General features: G+C 36.7%; 1 protein-coding gene across 4 annotated transcripts in view; it reads right to left on the bottom strand.

The window, feature by feature from the left end:
* Positions 1–1,641: 1,641 nt before the first annotated feature.
* Positions 1,642–26,694, bottom strand: part of Mospd2 (motile sperm domain containing 2) — a 37,283-nt gene continuing 12,230 nt past the window's right edge. The window contains exons 4-16 of one of the 4 annotated variants that reach the window (XM_048335974.1): positions 25,296–25,382; positions 23,557–23,711; positions 20,668–20,728; positions 18,613–18,651; positions 14,480–14,604; positions 10,497–10,673; positions 9,303–9,415; positions 6,652–6,748; positions 5,641–5,737; positions 5,051–5,180; positions 3,519–3,621; positions 2,938–3,030; positions 2,689–2,821 (exon numbers count right to left, since the gene is read on the bottom strand). In XM_048335974.1, coding sequence (XP_048191931.1) covers positions 2,953–3,030; positions 3,519–3,621; positions 5,051–5,180; positions 5,641–5,737; positions 6,652–6,748; positions 9,303–9,415; positions 10,497–10,673; positions 14,480–14,604; positions 18,613–18,651; positions 20,668–20,728; positions 23,557–23,711; positions 25,296–25,382 — 1,262 coding nt within the window. In that variant the 3' untranslated portion in view covers positions 2,689–2,821; positions 2,938–2,952. The other 3 variants (XM_048335973.1, XM_048335975.1, XM_048335977.1) reach the window with 3 other exon arrangements.

A 26,694-nucleotide genomic window follows, 5' to 3' on the forward strand; every position in this document is an offset into this window, starting at 1 on the left:
ACCAATATAGTAATAAAAATACTGAAAATATATGAAAAGCACCAGAACATTAGAGAAATTACACTGGCAACATTTCTAGGAATATATCTTTTATAATCGTACAATAAAGTGCTATTAAATCCAGTCAAAATTAGTGGTAAGATATAAAACAGTTATGATATGAAATTTGAGGCTAAGTTTACCAGTAATTGTATCTTAGGCTACTTGCAGATTAAGCTAATGGTATTCATTAATGTTTCCATGGAAAATACATTAATTTTCATTCCTCAAGTGAAACCAAAAATCTAAATCTAAACAAAAGTCCTTGGTAATTTGGTCATGAATAAAGTAAAGACATGACTAAAAATAAAATGATTGCTCAAGGTACCAAAGTAATAATCATGCAAATGTGACTAAATAAACCAAATGAAGACAGTATAAAATTAAATATAAATATCTATTACTAATCAAGACAAGTCCAAAAGTTCAGATGCTTTTGATTTTATAGTTAATTTTCAGTACTTCTGGTTAGTCACATTTAAAAGACACACAAACATTAACAAGGTACATTACTAAAATTCAATTGACAAGATATCAAGCAAAGATATTTTAGTGAGCTAATGTCATCTTCAGATAAAACATTAAAGGGACACTGTGCGGACAAGACATTTCCAATCTTGGCTTATTAATTTCTCACTTATTTGCTAAGGAATGAAAAGCACATATGAGTGCTTTGGGCTAATTATATTAAGGCCCCAAATCCACCATGTAAGGGGGAAGCCATGCATCTTCACGGGATGCTATGCTCAGTACTTAGGGTGGACTGGCCTTCTGTTTCATGTTTGGAGCTGACAACTAGAAAAAACACACAAACAAACAAAAACAAACTACACTAAGACAAAGGATCATGCCAGTGTCCTTTTAAGGTTTTATTTCCTAGGCCAGTCTTCAAGGACTCCATTCGATTATTCTTTACAACTCAGTTATGGAATCAAATTCTTCAAGATGAAAGCCTACACTTAAGCTCCTAATAATAATAAATCTCCAAACATGATTCAATCAGAACTTAACATTTATTATACAGGCAGACTATTTTTTCTTGCATAAAATGTAGATATACATATGAGCCAAAAGGGACTGAAAGCAGTCATAATAATGAAAACAAACAAACAAAACAAACTTCATTAGCCTCTGCTTCTGCAAGGTCTATCTTTTTTAAGAATTTAGGGACCATTCCAGATAGGTATTATTATACCAAAGGCAGAGCATCAAGTAAGCCCATTTGCTCTGAAGGTTTTAAAGTCCACCCCAAGCTCTAGTTTCTATTCTCTAAGCACAGAGCTAACACTCAAGCGCCTATGGTTGTTTTTTTTTGTTGTTGTTGTTTCTTTCCTTTTTGGCCTTACAGAAATTCCAGCATTTTATGTTTCCTTCTCAAGGCAGATATTAACAAGGGAAATTCTGCACCACAAATTAATTATACTGCTTAGCATCTAAAACAGTGGACTTTTCAAGCCAGGTACCAGTAGCTGATGGCTTTAATCCTAGCTACTCAGGAAGTTGAGATTTGAGGATTATGTTTTAAAGCCAAGCTTGGGCAGAAAAGTTCATGTGACTCTTATCTCCAATAAGCCAGCAAAAATCTGGAAGTGGAGATGTGGCTCAAGTGGTAGAGCGACAGCCTTGAGCAAAAAAGCTAAGGGACAGCGCCCAGACCCTGAGTTCAAGCCTCAGTACTGGCACAAAAAATGGCTTTTCAAAAATGTTGTTTAATGCCTTGCATTTAGAAATGAGGGTGAAGACGGTGCAATCTCTGAGCCACAAAGAGACTCTCCTTCTCTGGATGAAGGTGAAGATGGAAGAATGGAGAATTAGGCCTTTATAGTAAGTTACATAGAAGGAACAGTGTCCAGCCATAGAGGACAACGCAAAACTGCATAGACTTAGTGGGAAAGGAAAATGGTTTGGAGAAACTTTCACTGAGGCCATTTTCTAACATAATTAAAAAAATCCAACCATGCTTTGCTTCCTACATTCTACTGAAGTTAAAAGAGTGTTCGTTAAAAAGCCCAGGATTAATTAAGAGGCAGGCTATTCAGGAACACTGAGAAACAAAGGCTAAAGTGGTTTGGCATTAAATAGGTTTACATTCCAAAAGAATATTGAGTATCATCTGGAAGGAATTCTCAAAATACAAAGTCATGATTACATAAATTACTCTAAGTAGTTTTCTTTTCTTTCTAATATACATGTTCCTTTATATACATCATATAGAAAAGCTAGTAAGTCGGCTCAGCTATGTTAATTCTGTCATAAAAAAAGCAGATGACCTATTTTTTTTGGCTGCAACAAAGCATGTTACTTGTACATTTCAGTTCAGCTAAAGAACTTACATGATTAAACTTAAGCTTTTAAAGTCTTCAAATCATAGGGGAAATAAATTAAAACTAAACTAGTAATTTACACAATTCATACAGTTTTACTTACTCTCCTGTCTAGAAATTGTCATTCTCTCCAACATTTCTTTATTCAAACAATTTATTTTCAAGAGAAGTATGTGTTATTCCCATCTACGTGCTGCACTTTTTCTTTTAGAAAGAGCAGATGTACAATATTATTAGTAGCTTGGATGGGAAATTTGGAATCTGTTACTTTTTCCAAATAATGAATGAAGAAGCCAAGTTTCTGACCAGGCATCACATCCTTAGCTGTTCAATGAATAAAAGAAAGAAACAGCAAAAGCAAGCAAGAGCAGAGTCAAGGCGAGTAGCAGCTGCTGGAACCAAATACAACGCTGAACTTGATCTTCAAGTTTTCTATTGCTTTCTAGTACACGATTGAGCTGAAGAGGTGGAAAATGGAATAAGAGATTTATATTAATAAAACAAGCACTAATCCTGGGAATGACGAATAGGATGATTAGAAATTCAAACATTGAAGAGATGGGGCCCATCTGACCTGAAAAGCTGGGGGCTACAAATGCAGGGAGGCACTCGTTTGTTTCTGGACAGATGTGTCTGTGCCTACTCTTGTTTCCATAGGTCCAATTTTCTAGTGAGACAGGAGCAGAGAAATCACTTCCTGGAGGTATAGAAACCCTAACCCTAAGAACTAATACCACTGGTCTTTCCATTGTGATCACTTTCTTTTTTTCTGATGCTGGGGATCAAACCTAGGGTTTTGCTACGTTAGGCAAAGACTCTACCACTGAGCTACATTGCCCAGCCCCCATCAAATGTAAATATACAGCTTGGTACTCTTTCTTGCAAGATGGATTTCTTTGAAACTTGCCAAAGCACCTCATGCTTTGCTATTTGATCCCTATTGCAATCTAAAATGGTCAGAGATTTTAAAAGGATAGATTGCCAAAAGTAACCTACTGTTTACCTTTCTGATTTTGGCTTTTCTTCAGAAATGAGAGCATTTATTTTTGTTGTGTCTATGCCAAAGGTTTTCCCCCATGTTGGTGAAAAAAAATTGAACTTCTAGTATTGATTAGTAGTAACAACTGGCTTTAGTTAGGAAGAAAGGACACTTACCTGCAGATGCAGATCTTCACTGGTTTTATCTGACATATTAAAAGCATTGTCTTTTAATGTAAGAGTGTTTGGTTTATTGCTCTCAACAATATGACATCTTAACCTATGAAAATCCAAGAGAAACATATTTTCTTTAAATCTTTACTGATTTTTCTTATGGAAAGACAATACAAAGTCCAAAAGAAAAATGAGCACGTTGCTCTCCCTAGGTTCAAGTTAAGTGAGATAGCAGCTCAGTGCTATCTACTCCTCTTTTATCTTCATTTATTTTGTAGTACTGGGGATAATCTAGGGCTACATACCCCACTCTCCTTTAGCTTCATGATGGATGCATGAAGAAGAGATTTTTGATAATACTCAACAATCCTGGCGATTCAACAAGAAACTTCTTTTTATGGGATTGAGTAGAAATTATCAAAATATCTTAAATTTGAAGGCAGCCACCCTTTCTAGATGGTGCTTTACTTGGGCATTCAGTACCAAACCACCAGATTTCCCTTCCACTTTCTAGGAAACAACAGTGATCCCCTCTTGACAGTTATAGAAAAGCAAGCCATTTGTAACTAATTAAACATAAAGTAAAGAAAATAATGAAATTCCTATGTAACAAGACTTCCTCGTTTTGAAAATCTGTTTCTAAAGAACTTCACATTAATCTTGAATACCTCTATATTAATGTTTCTTAACCTTTAGAAATGTTTTAAATAGCCATGCCTTCGGCAAAACAAACCAAAACACACACAGAGGTGAACAAAAAGCTGGGTGCTGGTGGCTGACGCTAGTAATCCTAACTACTCTGGAGGCTGAGATCTGAGGATCATAGTTCAAAGTCAGCCTCAGGCAAGAAAGTCCATGAGCCTCTTATCTTCAATTAACCACCAGAAAAATGGAAGTAGCATTGTGGCTCAAGTGGTAGAGTGCTAGTCTTGAGCAAAAGAGCTTAGGGACAACACCAGGCCTGCATTCAAGCAAGCCCTATGATTAAAAACAGTGAACACCCCCCCCCCCAAATCATTAACACATAAAAATAAAAATAAAAGATAGGCTAGGTATGGTGGGGGTTGAGCCTCCCCAACCAGCCATATCTCCAGTGCAGATTTTCTGTTTCCACACATGTACACACTCTCGAATATATCTACACATTCCTCATAAATAGAACACAATCCATATTTTTCTGTCATTTATTTACTTTCTAATAATAGATCACAGATATAACTCCTCATGTCAGAACATATACTTGTGTATTTTTTTGAATGGCAGCAGAGTAGCCTTTTGTAGGAACATATTCCGATGGATTAACTACTTTACTAGTGGCCATTCGAGTTCTTTCTGTCCACAGTTTCACTCTTCCCATCAGTACTGTAACAAACATTCTGCTCACAGAGGTGAACCTTCCTACAATGAGCCCCTAAGCAGCTCCACATCACTGACCTGAACATCCTCAGATTCTGTCAGGAGAGAAGGAAGAGATAGCACCTTGTCCATGAAGGTGCTTCCACCACACTCAAGACCTGGGAGTAGAAAATGCTTACCTATGCTCTACCACTTTGTTTCTGGGAACCTCTTTCCAGAATTGAGTCAATTCTGCTGGCCCAGTGCCAGAGGGCTGCTCCATTTCCGCAGCCATGATCAGAAATCGGTCTTGGGCAGAAACGGTTAAGCCTACAAGCCAAAAGGATAATTGAACATAGAAATAGGAGTCATAACAACAGGCTGGGTATTTGGCTTAAGGCATTATTCTATAATACAATTTTAATTAAAAAAAAGCTAAGGACAAGGAGTTACATCAAACACTGAGAAAGTCCTGAGCATGAGAAATTTGGGTGCTTTGAAATTTAATTTCAATTGGGGTCAGTTTAAACAACTTCACTCATGAAAAACAATGACATTTTAGTGCTGGGAGCATCTTCTTTCGTGTGTGAGAAAGATGTCCAGAGTGAGGCAAAGTGACTTGCTCCCAAAACTTATTATCCTCAAAAAAGACTTATGCATACTAGGATTAACCGTACATACACCACTCTGCTGATTTCTAAAGTTTAGCCCCAAATCTCTGCAGACACAGCGACAGCATCTGGGTCCCTACTCCCTTGCACACTCACTGAGCTCACCCTGGGACACTCACCCCCATGTGGAGACAGAACTATATCGACGGATGCACCAGGATCACAGCTGCTGTTGCTTGGCTTGACTCTGTATTTTTCAGGAGCAGTTGTTCTCACCTGTTCAGAAACAGTATTCCCTTAACAATCTGTACGGTACCCACCTGGATGGTAGGTAGATGGCTTAAGACATACTTTTCAAAAGCGGCTTTTACTTCTTTCATAAGTACTATTGTCACTTAGCCCTCTTCTCAAACCATAAAAATGAACCAATCTACTAAATACTTATCCTGCTGCTAGTAGTCAGAATATAATGATGCAAATTCACAAAACAGTGCACTTATCAAAGCACATCCAGAACATTCTAGTAACTATATCTATAAAACTATTAGATTAAGGAAAGGAATACCTACTGTGTATATAGATGGTAGTAGACTCAGTCTTGTTACTTTTTTTTTTGAGGTACTGGGGATTGAATCCAAGACTTTGTACATGCTGGGCAAGTACTCTACCACTACGTCTGCCCAAGCTGTTGTAAAACTTGTGATCCTTCTGTGTCTGCTCTCATAGCTGGAACTGCAGAAGCAAGTTACCATGCCCACCTGCTGCTACATTTACACATAATACCCAGCATCATGTTACTGATAAAATAAACTATACTCCACAGCCTACTGCACAGGCAAGAGAAATGTATTTTCACTGTTGTGAATTGAATTATTCACATAATGAACAGTGAATTTCTTCAGCATTTATTTGCAGCAAACAGTAAATTCCAGAATGAATCTGAACAGTAGTCCAGTAGTGTGCATATAGACTGAGATACAGATCCCAGAAAAATTTCAGATGAGCTCTGCCACTTAGAACTATAAGTAGAACTAGAAGGCAATATGACATGCCTCAAAACCACACAAATAAAAACACTATGTAAAGTTCAATCACCATAAAACATCATTCATTGTTCAATAAACCTTTCAATTAGGTTATATCCCAAATCACGTCCCATATTTTAGTATATTGTGAAGATATTTATTTACCTTAAATGCCACTGTATTTTTAGTTACATTTGTTAGCACTATTAAGGTTTTCTTCTCTCCAGAATCTGTACTTCCGAAATACAGTTCTTCTGCTGGACTAGGTGATGGGAACAAAAGGCATTTGCATTACTCAGAACAAATGACAATGTAAATATTAACTGGAAAAGACCATTTAATCTTTTATGCTAATATATAGTCTTCTAAAAAAGAAGACTACAAAAATAATTAGCTAATAGAATTTTGTATTTTAATCTTAACTGATCCAGTGCATGCTAAAAGCATGAAAAAGCCCTATGCTTTTCCCCTGAGGTCAAAAGCAAAATAGGAAAGAACAGAGGAAGAATTAAGAAGCATCTGAGTTAATCTTATAATCAACACAATCTTAAGGTGCATTTATTTAAACATGTCTGATGACTATGGATTATACAAGGCATTGAGGGTACTGCTGTTTCAACATTCCCCAGTTATAAACAGATTAGGACAATGTACTGTTTTTATTCCAGCAGAAAAGAGCATAAATTAAAAAGGAAGATTAAGGAATTATCTATGTAATAGATTAATTTCTGGTTATACAACAACGTTTCCACATAATAGAGAAGGCAAAAAAAAACAGGCAAAAAATAAATTTGGAGTGGGGACCCAAGGAAGAACTTTAATAGTAAAATCAGCAAACTTCAACATTCAAATTTGTCTAGCATTTACTATTGTAATGCCTATAACCTAAAATAAAAATTAAAGATTCAGCAAAGTTTGTGTAGTGTAACCATCTGAGTCAAATTGTATTAGACATCAAGGTGCCAATGGCTCACACCTGAGATGCTACCTAATCAGGAGACTTAGATCTGAAGATTATGGTTCAAAGCCTACCTGGGTAGGAAAGCCCATAAGACTCCAATAAATCTGCCCAAAGTGGAACTGTAGCTAAAGTGGTAGAACACTTAGCAAAAAAGCTAAGACAAAGTGCCTAGGACCTGAGTTTAAGCCCCAGTATCAGGACATAACATAGGACATAACATACAAAAATTGTATCAGGTGCACCAGAACAACAAGAAAGACATTCTGGATTGTGTTTATTTTATAAAAAATGCAAACAAAAGTTACTAAAGAGACTCTTCAACGAATCTTAGATTTTCAGATATATCTTTATATTGAGTGATTTTTAGATAACTAATGCCCATACCATCAGGATCTAAGATCAATTTGGACAAGATGGTAAAATAGCATGCTTGTTAGCTTCATTTTAGAGCTTAACCTTTGTGTGAATATGTGTGTTTGTCTGTGTGCCTATGTGCATATAGTCTGGGGCTTGAACTCAGCGCCTTGACACTGTTACTGAGCTTATTTTGCTCAAGACTAGTACTCTGACACTTGAGCCACAGCTCCACTTTCACTTTTGGGTGGTTAATTAGAGATAAGAATCTCTCAGCTTTGTCTGTTTGGGCTGCCCTCAAACTGCAATCCTCAGATTTGAGCCTCCTGAGTAGCTAGGATTACAGGTGTGAGTCACTGGCACTGACTTTAGAGCCTCTTAAGCTACAGAAGAGACAGCTGAATTGCTCCCAGTAACCAGGACACACATTGTGAGCACCTCTGGGGAAATGAGTATCAGTGATTCTGCAGGAGGTGCAAGCAGCAAGGTCAGAGCCAAAAAGCAGCCCTGGAAGCTATCCCACTGCAACCAGGCTTTCTTCCTGTCAAACCTCAACAGTAATAGATTAGGATTTATCTTTTGACAGGCCTCTTGTGAAAACATTGATTGTGTGACTTCCAAACAAGTAGAGGGAAAAGTGAGCACAAACAAAACCCAAATCCCCAAGGGAAGAATCTTATCCATTAGGGAATCTTCAGGTTCGATTTTTGAAAAGTCTGGTTAATGGACTAGGAAGATAGATCAAGTGGATGTTTGCCTAAAAAGACTAATCATATGGCTGATAGGATATGAATGTAAAACAGTTACAAAGAAAATTTCAGGTAAGGATCAGAACATGCTACATTAGACTATCACCTACTGCCTATATATATATATATATATATAGCAATATAGGGATAAATAGATTTACCAGCCAAGAGCAACATTGTGAAAGAGGTCTTCAAATAACACAAAATCAATGCTAAATTGTTTTTCGAAATCCTGAGCTTAGAACCCACGGCCTCGGGTGTGGCAGGCAAGTGTTCTACCACTTAGCAACATCCCCAGCTCTAAATCCGAAACCCTTCGTATCTTAGAAAAGCCAGCAACGGAAATGGAGATGTACTGAAATGGCACTTTAGAGTTGAAAAAAATCTATTTTTATAGTTCACTTTAAGCCTTTCAGAAGGTCAAGTTAACAAATGCTATTTTTAGTGGCATTTCTGTCACCCCCTCCTCCACAAATGCAGTAGTATCAGTAATATGAGAAAAATACCTGCCATCGAGATTTATTAAGATTCAGTTTATTTATTTAATAGGTGATGAAGGCCCTCTACATATATTCAATAGAAAAAAAGTTAGTTAAAAGTTACCTACAATGCCTGAAAACCAAGGAGAGCCTTCATTTAATTTAACCCTTAATTTTCTATTTTCACAAACAGTACAGATTTTTTTTTCAATTTTATAGCCCCCTCAAGATGATCAAGATATTTATAAGTATAGTCAACAGAAGTTTTATTACCTGATATGTAATAAGGGTCCCTTAAATACACTCAGTGGTTTCTTGAAAGATTTATTCTTAGAATCAGCTTTTTCTGTTTCATCTGTTTTTGAAGTGGATTCAGTTGAGCTAACCTAAAGATTGAAATGATCATTCCCTTAAGAGCCTTTAAACATTGTTAATTCTAGTATTTATAATGTATATTTTATTGGTAGCATGTTGATATTTATCTATGAAGACCATGAAAATTTGTAAAAAATGATTGCCAAGTACTCTTTAAAAATGAAATAGAGAGGAACTAGATCAAGCAAACTTTAAACACTTTTATGTTTATCTTAGACAAATAAAACATCTTTTATTTTATTTAATTTTATTTATTTATTTTTTTGGCCAGTCCTGGGGCTTGGACTCAGGGCCTGAGCACTGTCCCTGGCTTCTTTTTGCTCAAGGCTAGCACTCTGCCACTTGAGCCACAGCGCCACTTCTGGCCATTTTCTGTATATGTGGTGCTGGGGAATTGAACCCAGGGCCTCATGTATACGAGGCAAGCACTCTTGCCACTAGGCCATATCCCCAGCCCAATAAATCATATTTTAGACTGATTGTAATCCTAGCTACTCATGAAGCTAAGATCTAAAGAGTATAGTTTGAAGATAGCACAAACAGAAGTCTGTGACTCTTATCTCCAATTAATTAACAAAAAGCCCCAAACTGAGGCCTGGCTCTAATGACAGAACATCAGCCATGAGCAAAAGCTGAGCCAGAGCACAAGGCCTTGAGTTCCAAGCCCCAGACCATCACACACACACACACACACACACACACACACACACACACACACACACACACACACACACACAAACACACACTCATACACACTCTGTAGACTATTCCTTGCAGGTACCATCACACACACACTCTCTCTCTCTCTCTCTCTCTCTCTCTCTCTCTCTCTCTCTCTCTCTCTCTCTCTCTCTCTCTGTAGACTATTCCTTGCAGGTACACTTTGGCAAGTTTTACACAAAGCATGGACGCAGCCTCTTTTCCACTGAGGCTTTATTCCAAGTCAACTCATCTAACCTGTTCTTTATATTCACAAAGATGTGGAAGGGTAGCAAGTAAACTGAATTACCCCACACTACAGAGCCAGCTACTGGTAGAACTGGTGTTATACCACAGCTTTTAAATTCAGGTTTGCTTCCTTCATAAAATTACCTTTTTAAGAGGAGGTATTTGCTCTTCATTAGAAATTGTTTCTAAGGTTTCTTTACCATCACTTTCTATATCTTCTTTACTTGAAGTTTCATCCTCACTGGTAATGGGTCCATTCTCACACAAAGGTGTCTGGAAGTCATCATCCACTAGAGGTGGGTAGCTATACTTGAAAGGGTCCTAAAAAGAAAAGAATTTGTGAGCCAGGCACAGTGGCTCATACCTGGAATTCTAGCTACTTGAGAAGCAAGAGATTGTGGGATCATGGTTCCAGGAGTGAGAACCCCAAGACAAGCAATAAAAACGGAGCACAGCCTTTATGATCCCATAAGATGATGCTAAGTGAAATGAACTCCATTTTATGAAAATGATTGTTATATCAGAGTTGTAACTACTTTCAACATCCCATGTGTATCTGTAGTTTCTACTATTGATGATGTTCTTGTATCACCTTCTTGTGATTGTATCTACACTATCTCTGTAATCTTATCTGAGTGTATGGGAAACAGTGTGTACTGGTATTAGAATTAGGAAATTCAAAGGGAATACCAAAATTGAGAGACAAAGGGTAAAATACGAGAAACAACAACAAAAGCAATACTTGCAAAACTGTTTGGTGTAAGTGAACTGAACACCTCAGGGGGGGACAGGGGGAGGGGGGAGGGGGGTATGAGGGACAAGGTAACAAACAGTACAAGAAATGTATCCAATGCCTAACGTGTGAAACTGTAACCTCTCTGTACATCAGCTTTATAATAAAAACTTAAAAAACAAAACAAAACAAAACAAAAAAAACAGAGCACAGGCTAGACATATGTATGTCGTGTCTATATCCCTAGCTATTCAGGAGGCTGAGATTTGAGAGTCCCAGTTTGAAGGCAGCCTGGGCAGATTTATCTCCAATTAGGAAACTAAGAACCAGAAGTGGAGGTGTGGCTCAAGTGGTAGATCATTAACTGTGAGCACAAATGCCAAGCAAGGGAGTGGGGTCCTGAGTTCAAGAAAGAAAGAAACCTTGGGTGCAATGGTATGTACATGTCATCCTAGCTACCCAGGAAAAGTGTTAATAAGAAGTGCAGGTTGGATTGTACAAAAATGGACACCCTATTTCAAAAATATCCAGAGAAAAGGGTTTGGAGACATCATAAGTGGTAGAGAATTTCATCAATTCAAGACACCGAATTCAAACTCCAATACTGCTAAGATTACTTTTCTGTTTTGGCCTGCTGATTTATACAGAGATAATTCTTTTATAATTTACTTCAAATTTATTGCTTTGGCCATAACAAGAGAATTATTTATGTCCCAGGAAGGAAAAGAGACATAAATAATGTGGGGTAATCAAAAGCTATCTACCTAAAGAATCAAGTTAAAGGTGTAACTGTTCACACCAAAATAATGGCAAAAGAAAACTTGTCTCAGGCCTGACTCAGCCACACAGCAAGTTCACTATGGGCAACAGAAACTTTTCTCAGAAAAATCAAAATAAACCTAAACAAAACAAAACAAAAAACTCCTAAGAAGGAAAGCCTTTCTACACATAACATAAATCCCAGTGTGCACAATTATATTAATAATTGGGTGGGGATGGGATTCAGTGGGGATGGGATTGCTTGCCTTACATGTAACAAGGCCTTGGGTCCAATCCCTAGTTCTACAAACCAACACAAAACAGAACAACTACTTAAAGATAACATTAAAAAGAGAAGAAACAAAACAAAATGCTAATCAATCAACCAACTACCACCACTAGTAAAATCAAACCAGAAAGAAAACAAACAAAAAGGTTATTTAAAAAAAAATTTTTAAGGCCATTACTGAAGGCTCAGGCCTAGAATCCCAGCTATTCAGCAGGCTAAGATCTGAGGATGTTAGTTTGAAACCAGCCCAGGCAGAAAAGTCCATGAGGCTCTTATCTTTAATTAGGCAGCAAAAGCTGCAAATGGAGCTGTGGTCAAGCAGAAGAGCAATAGCTTGGAGAAAAACAAACAAACAAATAAACAAACAGGAGCACAAGACCTTGAGGTCAAAGTTCAGTCCCAGCACAAAAATAAAAACAAAAGTAACAATAACTGTACTAAATGCTATTAATTTTAAGGTATAACAAATTCAGAGGCCAAGTATATAAAATAATAAAACAGCAACTACAATTTTCAGATATTAAGTACTACAAACTAAGTGTAGTATCTGGATGAACAATACTCAGTTCTTCTAGGTTAAAAGGTAAAATATAAAGCAGAACACATCAAAATAATATCGTGGTTCAAGTTTTCCCTGGTCAAAGAAAATAGAAGGATATACCAAAATTTTTCTACTTGCTTGTCTTTGCTTCTTGTTAAATACATTTTTTTTTTGCCAGGCAGACAGCATACAAAGCAGATTGGAAAAATTAAATAACTGAAATGTTATCAGGTTAACCAGAAACATACCAAATCTATAGAGTACACAGCATATGTATGTGGGTATGTGTGTATATGTATGTATGTACGTACACTTTTTGTGCTTGTCTTGGGGCTTGAACTCAGGGCTGGGGCATTGTCCCTGAGTGTTTTTGCTCAAGGCTAGCATTCACAGGTCGGCTTCTGGATTTTTTAGTGGTTAACTGGAGATAACAGTCTCATGGACTTTCCTGCCTGGGCTGGCTTCAAACCATAATCCTCAGATCTCAGCCTCCTGAATAGCTAAGATTACAGGTATACATCACCAGTGTCCAGCTACAATTTACTTATTTTTTAAAAATCATGATCACATTAAGTTTTGTAGTTATATAGTATCATTTTTTTTCGAAACAAGGTTTTACTACATAGCCTTTTTCCTCAGTCTCCCAAGTGCTACAGAGTAAATCAGGTATGAATCACTACATCACAGACATAATACTAAAAATTTCACAGAACCCACTTCTAACCTCTCTTATTTGTAAGTGGTAAAAATTAGTTAAAAAAAATCTTGGGGTCTAGGCAGATAGAGTGCTTGCCTAGAATGTATGAAGGAAGCCCTTGGATGACTGCTAGTATCCAAAATCAAACAGAAAAGAACGAAACAATTAACAAAACCAAAAACTACCCTGGGTATTGTATATATATTTATTGGAACTAGGGAAGGGAAGGGGAACATCAAAATGGAGAGACAAAGGATAAAAGACAAACTAATGCAACAGCAATATTTACAAAACGATATGCTATAAACCAACTGTACAACTCATGAGGAGGGGGAAGGGATATAGGGAGGGAGAAGGTAGGAGACAAATGAAGGCAGAGGTAACAAGTTGGATAAGAAATGTACTCACTGCCTTACTTATGAAACTGTAACCTCTCTGTATATCACTTTGAAAATAAATAAATAATAAATACATTTGAAAAAACCCCAAAACTTTGACAGTGTATGCTTAATATGTTTTAAATTGAAAAAACCTGTTGAAGAACAAAAAATTGGAAGAAAATGAAAACGAAATTTAAAAACCAGTAGCTTCTTTTAGATGCCAGAATAATATGCAGTTATTAACAACAGAAGGAAATTTATCCAACATTGATGTAAAATGATCTTTAAAATGTGTTGTGAAGAAAAATCAAACAAGGTGTGATATAATATGTAACCATATTACCTATTTCATAGTGTTGGAAGAATTATATGTATTTTCTTGCTTTTATATGCAATATACATTCCTGGACTTATTATAAAAATGCAGTTGTGGCAAGAAATAGAGTATTTGGTATAAGAGTAAGAAGAGACATTTTATTAAAGACATGTTTTTGAATACTCTCCTGAACGCTGAATACTCTTCAGTTTAGAACCATATAAATAAATATATTACTCATGCAGAACTATAAATTGAACTTTGAAACTGAAATGAGAAAAATATTAGGGGTGTCTATGATCTTTCTGAGGCTATTGTAATATCAAGATTCTTTTTTCCTGGAGGAAAGAATCCAGTCTAATGTGCCATACTCTGCGTTCTTTCATAAACAAGTTTCAAGGAGTATACTTACAGTCCCACCCATGTGGGGAGGCAGGTACTCTACGCTGACATAGTCCTGGATGTCATGTTTACCTGTGAACTTCAACAAGCTCACTGCTTCTGGGCCAAGCCAGCTTTTCACGATCTTGAAAGCAGCTGAAGAAAATCAAGTCATTTTTTATTAAAATTACTTCCATTCTATTCTTTCAGTTATGTTATTATATGTGCAAATGCGAGTCTTCCCAAGCCACTATGAGCTACAGTCAGCTAATATTTATTTTACGAGATATGATAATTAACATTCTCCAATTTCTGCAGACATTTGTAATACGACTATATTTCACAAGTTTCAAATGCTCTAGGAGGATTTAGGAAGATTAGGAAGGCAGGATTAACCTGCCTTCACATTCACTGAGAAACTCACTTGGATTTGGGCCTCTGAATAATAAGTTGTCTGAATAACAATATCTCAGTGATCTAGATACCAAACTAAACTGGCATGTAATTCAGGGAATAATTGTGCAATGGTAAGAAAAGTTGTAAATGACTTGTGGTTTTGTTAAACCTTCAATCTGAAAAACCTTTCCCGAGGAGAATGAGAAGGCTCTGCTGCTTATGGGTGTAAGCTGGACCCAGATTTCCTTCCTGATTCTAGTCTTCTCTGCATTTTTTCCAGGTCCTAAATTTTTTTTTTTTTTTTTTTTTGGCCAGTCCTGGGCCTTGGACTCAGGGCCTGAGCACTGTCCCTGGCTTCTTCCCGCTCAAGGCTAGCACTCTGCCACTTGAGCCACAGCGCCGCTTCTGGCCGTTTTCTGTATATGTGGTGCTGGGGAATCGAACCTGGGGCCTCGTGTATCCGAGGCAGGCACTCTTGCCACTAGGCTATATCCCCAGCCCCCAGGTCCTAAATTTTTTAACTATGGAGGAAATTACAGAGCCTATAAGATTGCCTTTCTTCTTCTTGTTTATTATTTATATCACTTATATTTTATAATATTTATAATTATTTGTATTTCTTATTTTATCTTTCATATTTTATAAAATATAATAAATTACTTGTTATTATTATTTCTTCCTCATTCCTTATCACATGTAACTATTGGATGATTTGTGTTGTGCTATAATGCCATTTGATACTTATAGTTACTCCTTTCAACCTCACTTCTAATGAGATTTCTAAACATACTTTTTTTTTTTTTTTTTTTTGGCCAGTCCTGGGCCTTGGACTCAGGGCCTGAGCACTGTCCCTGGCTTCTTCCCGCTCAAGGGTAGCACTCTGCCACCTGAGCCACAGCGCCCCTTCTGGCCGTTTGCCATATATGTGGTGCTGAGGACTCGAACCCACAGCTTCATGTGTAGGAGGCAAGCACTCTTGCCACTAGGCCATATTCCCAGCCCTCTTCCCTCATTTTCTCTCAGTTTTTTCCTCCCAAGCTCCAACCAAGTTGTATAGTTCATTTTCAACAGAGTGTCTAGTGAGTATCACTGCTACATTTTTCACCCTTTGTCTTATGCTTTGTGTGCTCCCCTTTATCCTCCCCAAGACAGATAAACTTACATACAAGACAAAAGGCACAGAAATCAAAACCAGTGACAAAAGAGGAAAACAAAACCCAAAAGCAAAATGAAAAAGGCCCTTGTTTCCATTTCTTGGAGATCATTTTGGTAAACATCATTTTATATGATCATATGCACATAGCTGCTCAGCCTTTGTGATCCTCTCCCTAAGAATATCATCCTTTGGCCTCTCTGTGTGAATGCCTAGAGACCTGTATAATTTACTGTGTCCAAGTGGATTTTTTTGTCTTTTACTATCTAGTGTGTTCACTTGTAGATTTATAGACACATTCTAGTTACCACAAATAAAGGAAATCATGCAACCTATGTTTTTTTTGGGGGGAGGGGTCTGGCTTACTTTGGAAAAGCTGATTTTTAATAAAAGCTTTCAGATATAATTTACACATTATGCTTGTAGTAGATTTTTCACGGATGCTGTTTATTAGGCTAAGGAAGTTCTCTTATGTTTAGTGAAGAATTAACCTTTTCCTCTGCTTCTAAGAGGTAATCTTCATATCTTATATCTTCATATCTTCATATCTTTGTTTGCTTGGGGCCCTTAGATTATGGTGGAATACTGTGATTAGGGGGTAGGAGAAACTGGCCTTGATGGAAAGATTTAAACCTGTGATTTAAGGTGGGAGCTTTGGGTATCACTATATCAATAAATCTCTGGAGAGACTGAAGACTGAGATTAACCAAGAAGTTATCAATCCTATCTATGGAATAGAGCCCCAATAAAAACTCTTGAGCACTCAGACTTGCGTGACCTTTCCTGATTGGCAATACTCCATGTACATTCCCACATGGTGTTGGTAAAGTAATATGCTCCACATTTGTTATTTCCCTTGGGCAAATTTTATCTGAATCTTTTCTCTGCAATAGACTGAAACTGTGAGCATAATAGCTTCCAGAAAATTCTTGAAGTCCTTCTAGTAAATTACCAAATTTAAGGGTGACTTAGAGAACTTCTTGAGTTTTTACTAATGTCAGAAGTATGGAAAGTTTTGTATGGACTGCTGTGTTTCCTCTAACTTCCAAATGTTCTAACTCTGCACTTGTTGCTCTCTGATAAAATACTTCTGTAATGAGAGACCAGTATATTTTGTCCAATTCTTTTTGTGTGTCTGCTCAGTTAACAATGTAATTTTCTTTTCTCTTTCATTCTATTAATAATATAGATTGCATTGATGTTCATCTTTTGAATCAACTTTGCACTCTTGAAATAAATCCTATCTGGCTATGGCATATAATGCATTTAATATTCTTTTGGACTTCTGTGTTTTTTTTCTTTTGGGGGAGGTGGATCTGTGTATGGAATTTAGGGTATAAAATATGCTACCCAAATATTCTATCATTGAGCCACATACCACAATTTCAGTACTTTGTTGAGGCCTGGTACATATAAAGTCATAAAAGTTGTATTCTATACTTTTCTTTGGTATTTAGGTTATATTTGGGTTATATTTGCCACATAAAATAAGTTGGGAAATATTCCCTGCTCATGTATCTGTCAGACACATTTACAATGGATTGATGTTGTGTTTCCTTTAAATATTTTGTAGAATTTCCCAATGATGCCATTTGGGCCTGGATTTTCCTTTGTAGGAAGTTTTCTGGTTACTCATTCAATTTTGTTATCCCTGTGTTACTCTTTGTTATTCTTCTGCTATACTTTGTTTCCTTGCGATGAAACTATTCATAGTACCCTCTAATAATACTTTTTATTTCTATAAAGTCAGTAGGTATGTATATTCCTTAATTCCAAATTTTAGCAATTTAATCATGTGGCTTCTTTATAAGTTTAATGATAGAATTTCCAACTGTGTTTAACTTTTCAAAGAGCTAAATTTATCTTGTTGATTTTTTCTGTTGTTTTCAATGTAACAATTGACTTCGATAAATACAAATGAAAATGAATACTTGGAAAATAACATCGAGTTTTCAATTGCTTTAAAGTTGGTAAAATGTGTTCCAAAAAAAAGACAAACAACTACAAAAGCAATACTTGCAAAACTGTTTGGTGTAAATGAACTGAACAATTCATGGGGGGGGAAAGGGAAAGGGGGAGGGGGGAGGGGGAATACAAGAAATGTATCCAATGCCTAACGTATGAAAGAAGCTGTAACCTCTCTGTACAACAGTTTGATAATAAAAATTAAAATATATATATATATATTACCAAAAATATGAGGGTCAAGGACCATGTAACTACAGTGCTATGAGCTGAATTTCAGATTCATCACCCACTTTGTTCCTCAACCCTCAAAGCTCATATGAAAACCAAGCCTAGGCCTGTATTGTGACATTCCTTATGTAGGTGACAATTGAGGCTTCTGGTTGTAGTTTTACCTGAATAGATGAATATATCGAGGCTGTTTTTAGACTAGCTTGTCCTCCTGGCCAGAATTTGGGCAGACAATGTCAATACCATTTCCCTAAGAACAGTCTACAGGAACAGTATTATAGCTCCAGCTTCTTAAGAGTACAAACCAAGTAAAAATACAAACATAAAAAAATAGCTGTAGAAATTTGGTTAAAGTGGCCAAGGAAGAAAAAGGAAAAATCAGACATTTGGTTTTAGAGAAGCATAAATAATATACTCACCATTCATTATCCAAGGCATATCAAAGATCACAATTTTTGCTGAAAGACAAAAAAAATTCTTTTTCACTGAATGTGATTTAGTACCTTTATAGTAATATTACTTAGATCTGGCCTAGCTAAAACTTAAATGTAAGTAAAAGCTGAGCGGGTTTCTAGAATTCCAATTTAGAAAGTGTGATTAGTGCTAGGGCTCAACTAACATCTAACAATGGGAAGGTCCTGTCCAGGTGGACAACTTGTCGGAAATCAATAATGCACTGTAACTGTCCTTGGGCAAATGGCTCTCGTTCCTTTGTTAATTTCCTGCCCTTGTAGCTTGCAGAAAGACATAAGTGAATACAGTTCAGTGGGTGAGTGAAGTCTTTGAATGTGGCATGTCAGTGCTGAAGGTCACTTAACTTTAAAAACATCTCCATGCTTAATTTACGGTTTCAATCATATAGAGCTGTCCTCTCCATTTTTACTATATCATTATGTTTCAAGAAACAAATATTTCATCTTGTTAAAAATATTATGGGCTCCAGGAAGCCAATGTTTCCAAAGTACACAGAGAATTTCTGTACTGAGCTGAAAATAATAGACAAGCCTATCAACTATTATGAGCAATGACCAGCTACATGGGGAATTTTTGATGTCCAATTCATCCTTCTATTTCAGATGAATTAATATGTAATTTTACTCTCTGAGCAGAGAGCCTCCTAGAATGGTTATATTAATATAGGCAAATGAAATACAAAAGGAGAACAAAGTATCAGTAAAGTGGTATCTAATACTCCAGTCTTCAGATGGGATAGACTTTAAAATAAAATGGTTATATTTCATGACTGATTTTTGAAGAAAAAAAATCAATTCCACAAAACCTGATTGATGTGTGCCACATTACACTATGTTGGTACAATATGCATGTTGTCTGAAATGAACATTATTCTATTTTGTTACTACTGGCATATGGATGTATTAATGGTTCTCTCAAAAGAATAATATTTATATTATTTATAAGTACCTATACACAATACCTTCAGATATTTTAATAAATAAGTATTGTCGTTATTTTTGTCCATAAGATAAACAAGCTAATATCACAGAATACTGACTCCTTCCTTACTAATCATTGACTCGCTCTGCTCAGCAAGCAGTGAAGTAGGACACATGCCCCATAAATTCATGTGGAACAGCAAGCTCATGAAGATTCCCCAACCTGGTTACTACTGGTCCATTCTGTCAAGGCACATTCAGAAGTTAGCTGAAGTGATAAGAATTCAGGACTTGGGTTGCACTGACCCTCAATATTCATTATGATTTTTTATATGCCCCTCAAATCAAATAACAATAATAACATAAAAGTATGCCCAAGTAAGGTTGATTTATGGACTTTTGTGCCGTAAGGTCACCCAATTCACAAATCCCAGAAGACCCTGGTTGTGGTATTTGCAGGAATGTGCCCGGTCAAATCTGTGAATTTTCATATTTTGATGTCCCCATTGTTTCTCTTCTGTCTTTTTACTTTTAACTCACTGGGTTTAAATATATTTGCCTCTTTATATGGGTTGGCAGCTTGTTTTCCCTAAGGGGAATACAACATATAAATGCAACCAAAATGAACGGGACTGGGGATATTAGTGTTAGCTCAATAGTACAGTACTTGTGTTCCTAGCCTGTGGGAGGCCCTGGGTTTGCTTTGAACTACAGATTTTCTTGCCTCTGCTACCTGAATAGCTGGGATCATAGACTTGTACCACCACACCTGGCTACAAACGGGCTAATGTTGCCAATGGATGCATATTTGTATGTACAGGTTGAGTATGTGAGTGTATGGGCATGTGTGTTACAGGATGTTTCAGGATTGAAATTCTTAAAACTGAAGGATAATGAGTATGTACAAAATATCTGCCCCTGCACCTACCATGATATGCACTTACAATTTATCTATGAACACATTTAAACTCTTCATCAGAAAGCAAGGTTTTAAATTTGAAAGTCATAGTAATAATACAAGGTTTTTCAACTTTCAATACAAAGTTTTTCTATAGTTTTATAAAGAGGTAAGGTACTTACAGAGGTATTTAGGGTAATAAACCTTAAAGCAGTTGATGATAAATCGTACAAAGTCCATGTCCTAAAATAAAGGTTAAATGTTTAAGACTGTCCACATCAGAGAACCCTAAATTGTACATTTCTAAAGGTGACAAACTATTAAATACATGAGAAAATCATTACATTAAAAATAAGCTCATACACAAATATCTACATTTGTAAGGATTATGGTTTTAGGTCAGTAAGCTATTTATATGAATCAACTCTAAGATTAAGACATCAGATGCTTAGTAGTGTTTTGAAAATATTCACATTATCTCCATCTAGTTATATACTTCACACTGCTAAAGCAATGAGGGATAAAATGGATCTAAAAGCAATCTAATCTAATCTAATCATAAATGGATCTAAAAGCAATGCCAACAGAGAAATTCTAAAAAAGCTACGGAACAACTAAAGAATTATTGAAATGAATATACATACAGTTTTAACCTATTTGGAATAATACATATATATATAAAGTCTGGTATAAAATACCTTCTAAATCTAACTTTTATACGTCATCATAGCTACAATAAAATATATTTTAGTCATTTTATACACAGTATCAATCTGATCTCATTGGCCTGCTGTTTCATTGCTATTTTTTCCCTTTTATTTAGGGTCCTCAGTTTAGTTTTTTGATTTATGTTTAAGTGTTGTTCATTGACTAATTTCTGGGAGACTTTATAAACAAAGATGTCTCGTTGTTCTACTGCTTTGAGCACAAAAGAAAATTAGGGATCTTATTCATATTTCATTTCATATTATTCCACTGTTGGTCACAGATGATTTAACTAATCCTGCGTGGTTACCTTGCAAAGACTGTTAGATGAAAGGCAGAAGCAGGCAAATTTAAAGGCAGCACATTTACTAAAAAGTAGGTTTTCTAGAGATGAGGCTATCAAGTTGTCCCTAGTATGTGACTTCTATAACAGGCAGTTTTGTTGCAATAAGCTGAAAATAAACCTTCTTAACTATTTATTATGGACAATCCTAGTACATAAAAATACTTTTACAGTGAACACAGTCCACAGTTTCACAATTTGTAGATAAGAGTCAAAGGACATAGTCAGAAATGAATTAGCTATATAAAAATTGGTTACTTATGTTGAAAAATCCAGGGCATTAGATTCTTAAAACATAAGGAGATCTGCCTAGTGCCAGTGGCTCAAGGCCCTAATCCTAGCTACTCAGGAGGCTGAGACCTGAGGATCACGATTCAAAGCCAGTCAGAGCAGGAAAATACTGAGACCCTTATCTCCAATTAACCTCCAAAAAGCCAGAAGTGGAGCTATGGCTCAAAAGGTAGAGTGCTAGACTTGAGCACAAAAGTTCAGGGACAGTACCCTGGCCCTGAATTCAAGCCCCAGGACCAGTACTAAATAAATGAATGAATAAAACTATTAATTAGATTAAAAAACAATTTTCTCTAGATTGTTTTTTAAGTCTAAGTTTTTCTCTTTGCGAGCCATATTTTCTTTTTCATTGAAGAAATTTCTTATACTTAGTAATTAGATATACCATAAGTTACCATTTGATCAATTTATTGCTTTTTTCTTTTTTTTTTTTTGAGACAGGATCTCACTATGTAGCACGGTTAGCCTTGAATTTACTCTTCTCTTGCTTTAACTGAGAAGTTGGGACTATAGGCATGTGCCCTACTGAATACACAATTTTTCACTATTTTTAATGACACTTTGAAAAATACTTTGATATAAAATGCTTTTTCTGTATTTAGGATTATTTCTTTAGAACAGATTTCCAGTACTTAGTTACTAAGAAGCATAGTAACACAAATACTTTAAGATACTTAACATGCTTACAAATAAAGGGCCTAAATTAAAGAGCAGTTGCTTTGACTTTCTTTTTTTTTTTTTTTGCCAGTCCTGGGCCTTGGACTCAGGGTCTGAGCACTGTCTTCTGAGCACTGGCTTCTTTTTGCTCAAGGCTAGCACTCTGCCACTTGAGCCACAGTGCCACTTCTGGCCATATATATATGTGGTGCTGGGGAATCGAACCCAAGGCTTCATGTATATGAGGAAAGCACTCTTGCCACTAGGCCATGTTCCCAGCCCCTGCTTTGACTTTCTTTCTTCTCTCTTTCTTTTGCTTTTATTCTTTTTTGAGATTACATCTTGTATATTACTCAGGCTGTCTTTGAAATCCTAACCTCAAACAATCTTCCTGCCTCAGCCTCCCAAGTTAACTGAGACTACTGGGATGGGACACTGTACACAGCTGTTTAACTTATTGTTTAAAGCTTGGCAAAAATCACCTGATGGAAACTCAGTTTCAAAGCTAACCAATTCAAACAAATAAATGCAAATAAGCAAACAAAGGTCCCCCTCCCCCAATCAAAGAACTGAAAGCATAAAACTCATATGACCATTGTAGAAAAATTCATTAATATCTACCCACCCCTGTGCCTGGTACAGGGGAATATGTTCAGTTAATAGCATGGATGATCTCTACAATGTTATATCTGTCATGTTTGATCATCCATGCTATTAAATGCATTTACTCCTCTGTGCCAGGCACACGCGTGGGTGGTGGAGGGTATTAGCTGAGGTAGAAAAGCTCATTGCTAATTTACTTATGCTCTGTCAGTCTCAATGCCCTCCTCCTCTATCTGATGTACCAGATAGGGAACATTTCTAGGAAAGCTACTGTCAATGCCAACTACTGAAGGAAATTTACTTGCCCCAAAAGTCCATGCTTCACTTTACTCAGAATGCAAGGGGAAAAATTAATCCCAAATGTAAGTTAGTTAGATCCATTGTATGGGAGTTATTTGTTTGGCAAGGAAGACAAGAAAGAGAGAAGATGCTAGAATAAACAACAATTTAGGATTCATATAAAAATGCTTACAATGCTATTTAGTCCAGTCTCCGAGAGATCAAACATCACTGTTACAGGTTTTCCATTTTCTCGCTTAGCATAACGTTCCAACCAAAATGCTATGAGCTTCTTTTTATCCATTATTGTTTTCTGGTCTTTTACATGATACTTCACTCTGATCCAGACTTTGAAGAACCAAAGATAAAATTAGGAACATTTTAATGTCATTTTTAATATAGAACCTTTCCTTTCACAAGATTTTTCATGTATAACTCATTTTGTTTCATAGATTATAAAAACCATCTTCCTTCATTTAAATGAGAAATGGTTGAACTTGGGACCTTTAAATTAAAGAGTAGGAGAGAGGTAAACTATTTTTCTTTCTCTTAAGAAATAAGGGAACTTCATTTTTTTTGGTTGTGTTGTGGGGCTTGAACTTGACCTGGGCACTGTCCCTGAGCTCTTCAGCTCATGTTTAGCACCCTACCACTTGAGTCACAGCACCACTATCGGCTTTCTCGTGGTTAACTGGAGATAAAAGGCTCATGGACTTTCCTGTCTGGGCTGGCAATCCTCAGATCTCAGCTTCCTGGGTGGATAGGATTACAGGTGTGAGCCATCCATGCCTGGCTGGGCACTTCATTTTGAAGTTAGGGGAAAAGAAAATGCAGGTGTCCAAACACTATTTAGTAATAACCTAAAAGTGCTCTTCAGTGTGCTAAGAAGGAAGCCAGTGGTTCCACCAAGCACTAGAGTTGAGTGTATAAACCCTTCAGGTTCAGGCAGTTAAGGCAAAACGTGGTAAGTGTTGAGGGCAGAAGTTGAATAGAGACATTGGCTGGACTTGAAGGACTCAATGAAGTGCAAGGGTATTTTGATTTTCCTATACTTCTTGGACAGTGGCAGAGAGGGTAGGGTGAAAAGGAAAGGAAAGGAACATAAGGGACTATGACTTGGGAAGGAACTGACAAGGAACAGTTGCTAGGCAGGGACTGAACTGAGGAATGGGCTGATGAAGGTGGAAAAAGGGCCAGTTTGTAGCCAGATTAGAAGAGTCATTGAGTGGACCTGAACTGGACAATCCAGGAAGAAGGCACATGTTACTGTTCCTCCAACTAGTACACACATTTCAGAAGCAGTTAAGAGGAAGAAGAGTATGGGAGGCGTGGAAAAGAATCCATTTAGCAACATTTTAGTAACTATCAAAAAATTTTCCAAAAAATATTGGGCAGTGTTAACAACAAATTAGGAAGAAGATAATAACTGTGCAACAAATTGTTTTGGCTGTGCTACAGAATGCAATATTTGCTTTTATTGAGTATATTATTATTATTATTACTATTATTACTTTTGCCAGTCCTTGGGCTTGAACTCAGGGTCTGGGCACTATCCCTGGGATCTTTTTGCTCAAGGCTAGTGCTCTACCACTTGAGCCACAGTGCTGCTTCTGCCTTTTTCTGTGATTAATTGGAGATAATAGTCTCATGGCCTTCCCTGCCCAGGCTAGCTTTGAACTGTAATCCTTAGATCGCAGCCTCCTGAGTAGCTAGGATTATAGGCGTGAGCCATGGGTGCCTGGCTTTGAGTACATTATTATAATGCAAACAGTAAGCAGAACTTCTCTAAGTATCTGACACTTCTAAAGGTGGCCCTAGCAATTCCAAATTTTATGCAAAAAGGGAGAAAGGTTCTTTCTGCTGAAACAATTGAGATAGAAAGCTACACTGAAAAAAATCTCAAGAAGTCATTGTTTAATTAAGTATACTTACACAATTTGTTACCTTCTTTGTCATAACCATGAAGATAAATACCACCCATTTCTAATAGCCATCTAGGAATGGAGGATTCACTAAGGTCTAAAAAGTGATAAAATTTGATCAGTGATTATGACTTAGGGATCTAAAAATAAAACACAATATAAAGGGTCATGTTATAAAGTAGTTGTGATTCAAAAAAGGTACAATTTATTCAAATTTGTGCAATGACTATCTGGGAATAAAAAAAAATAGAAACAAACTGCAAAAGATACAGGTGACAGAAAAGGAAAAACCTTATTTCCTTTGACATGCTAGCCGTGATTTATGTTGATACATTTCCACATTCTGTTTCCTATAATGACTTGACTTTCAAACAAATATTACCATTTTTAGATAATTAAAAAAAAACATGGTAAGTGCTCAGTGGTAGAATCAAGAGAGAAATGGAGAGACAGAGAGAAGGAGGGAGAGAAGAAAGAGAGGAAGGAGGGAGGCAGAGAGGGAGGGAAGAAAGAGAGGGAGGGAGGGAGAGAGAATATAGCCTCAGAATTAGCGAAAAAATCACTTTACTCTTCTAATAAGATGGTATTGTTCTACGAAGTTTAATATCCTGTAGACTCTAATGCGTTTTATAAGCCTTGGGGCACATGGAAAATACTTTATAGAAAATGTAACATCCTTTAGCAACAGGAACAAAAGAAGGTTCTATCCAGTGTCCGGGGAGGCTGATGACCAACTTTGTGAAACAGTACAAACCAAGGCTCTTGCTTCATACACTGGTAGTTCCCCGTGAACTTTAGGAGATTTCTCTCTTCTCCTTGGCTTTTACAGTTTCCATACTATTGAGTGTCAATGTGTTTTTAAAATTGGACTTATAAATTGTGCTTGATTAACAAATTCTTCAATGCTTGTTGAGATTACCTACAGTGCCTGCAGTTCCAATCAATTTATTTCTTGGATACTAACTGCACTTCTTTTGCATTTCTTCTAGTGTGAAGAATGTGGAGCGGGGAGGGAAGGAGGGAAGGAGAGAGGGAGACAGGGAGAGAGGGAGAGAAGGAGAGAGAGAGGGAGAGAGAGAAAGAGAGAGAGAGAATGTGCTCTAGTTTTATTTATTGTTTGCTTTGTATTAAGTCTTCACACTTAGTTACTCCAGAGTTTATAATCTTCCAGGACAGGAAATCCATTATACCTAATTGAAATCGGTAATTATGCCAGCGTCTACTCATTAATTCTTTAGGAGGAGACAGGTAACTCTTCCTGTGCAGAGGTTTTCATATACTTGGAAGATCATTACAGAACTCTCATTTGGGAACAGATTTCAATCTACTAGTGGACTTAAAAAATAAAAACTTAAGAGAAGGTTGCAACAAACAACCTTGGGCTATACTTGTTAATCTGGGGTTCTGGT

The sequence above is a fragment of the Perognathus longimembris genome, chromosome 28, assembly GCF_023159225.1.
Source record: "Perognathus longimembris pacificus isolate PPM17 chromosome 28, ASM2315922v1, whole genome shotgun sequence".
NCBI classification, from domain to species: domain Eukaryota; kingdom Metazoa; phylum Chordata; class Mammalia; order Rodentia; family Heteromyidae; genus Perognathus; species Perognathus longimembris.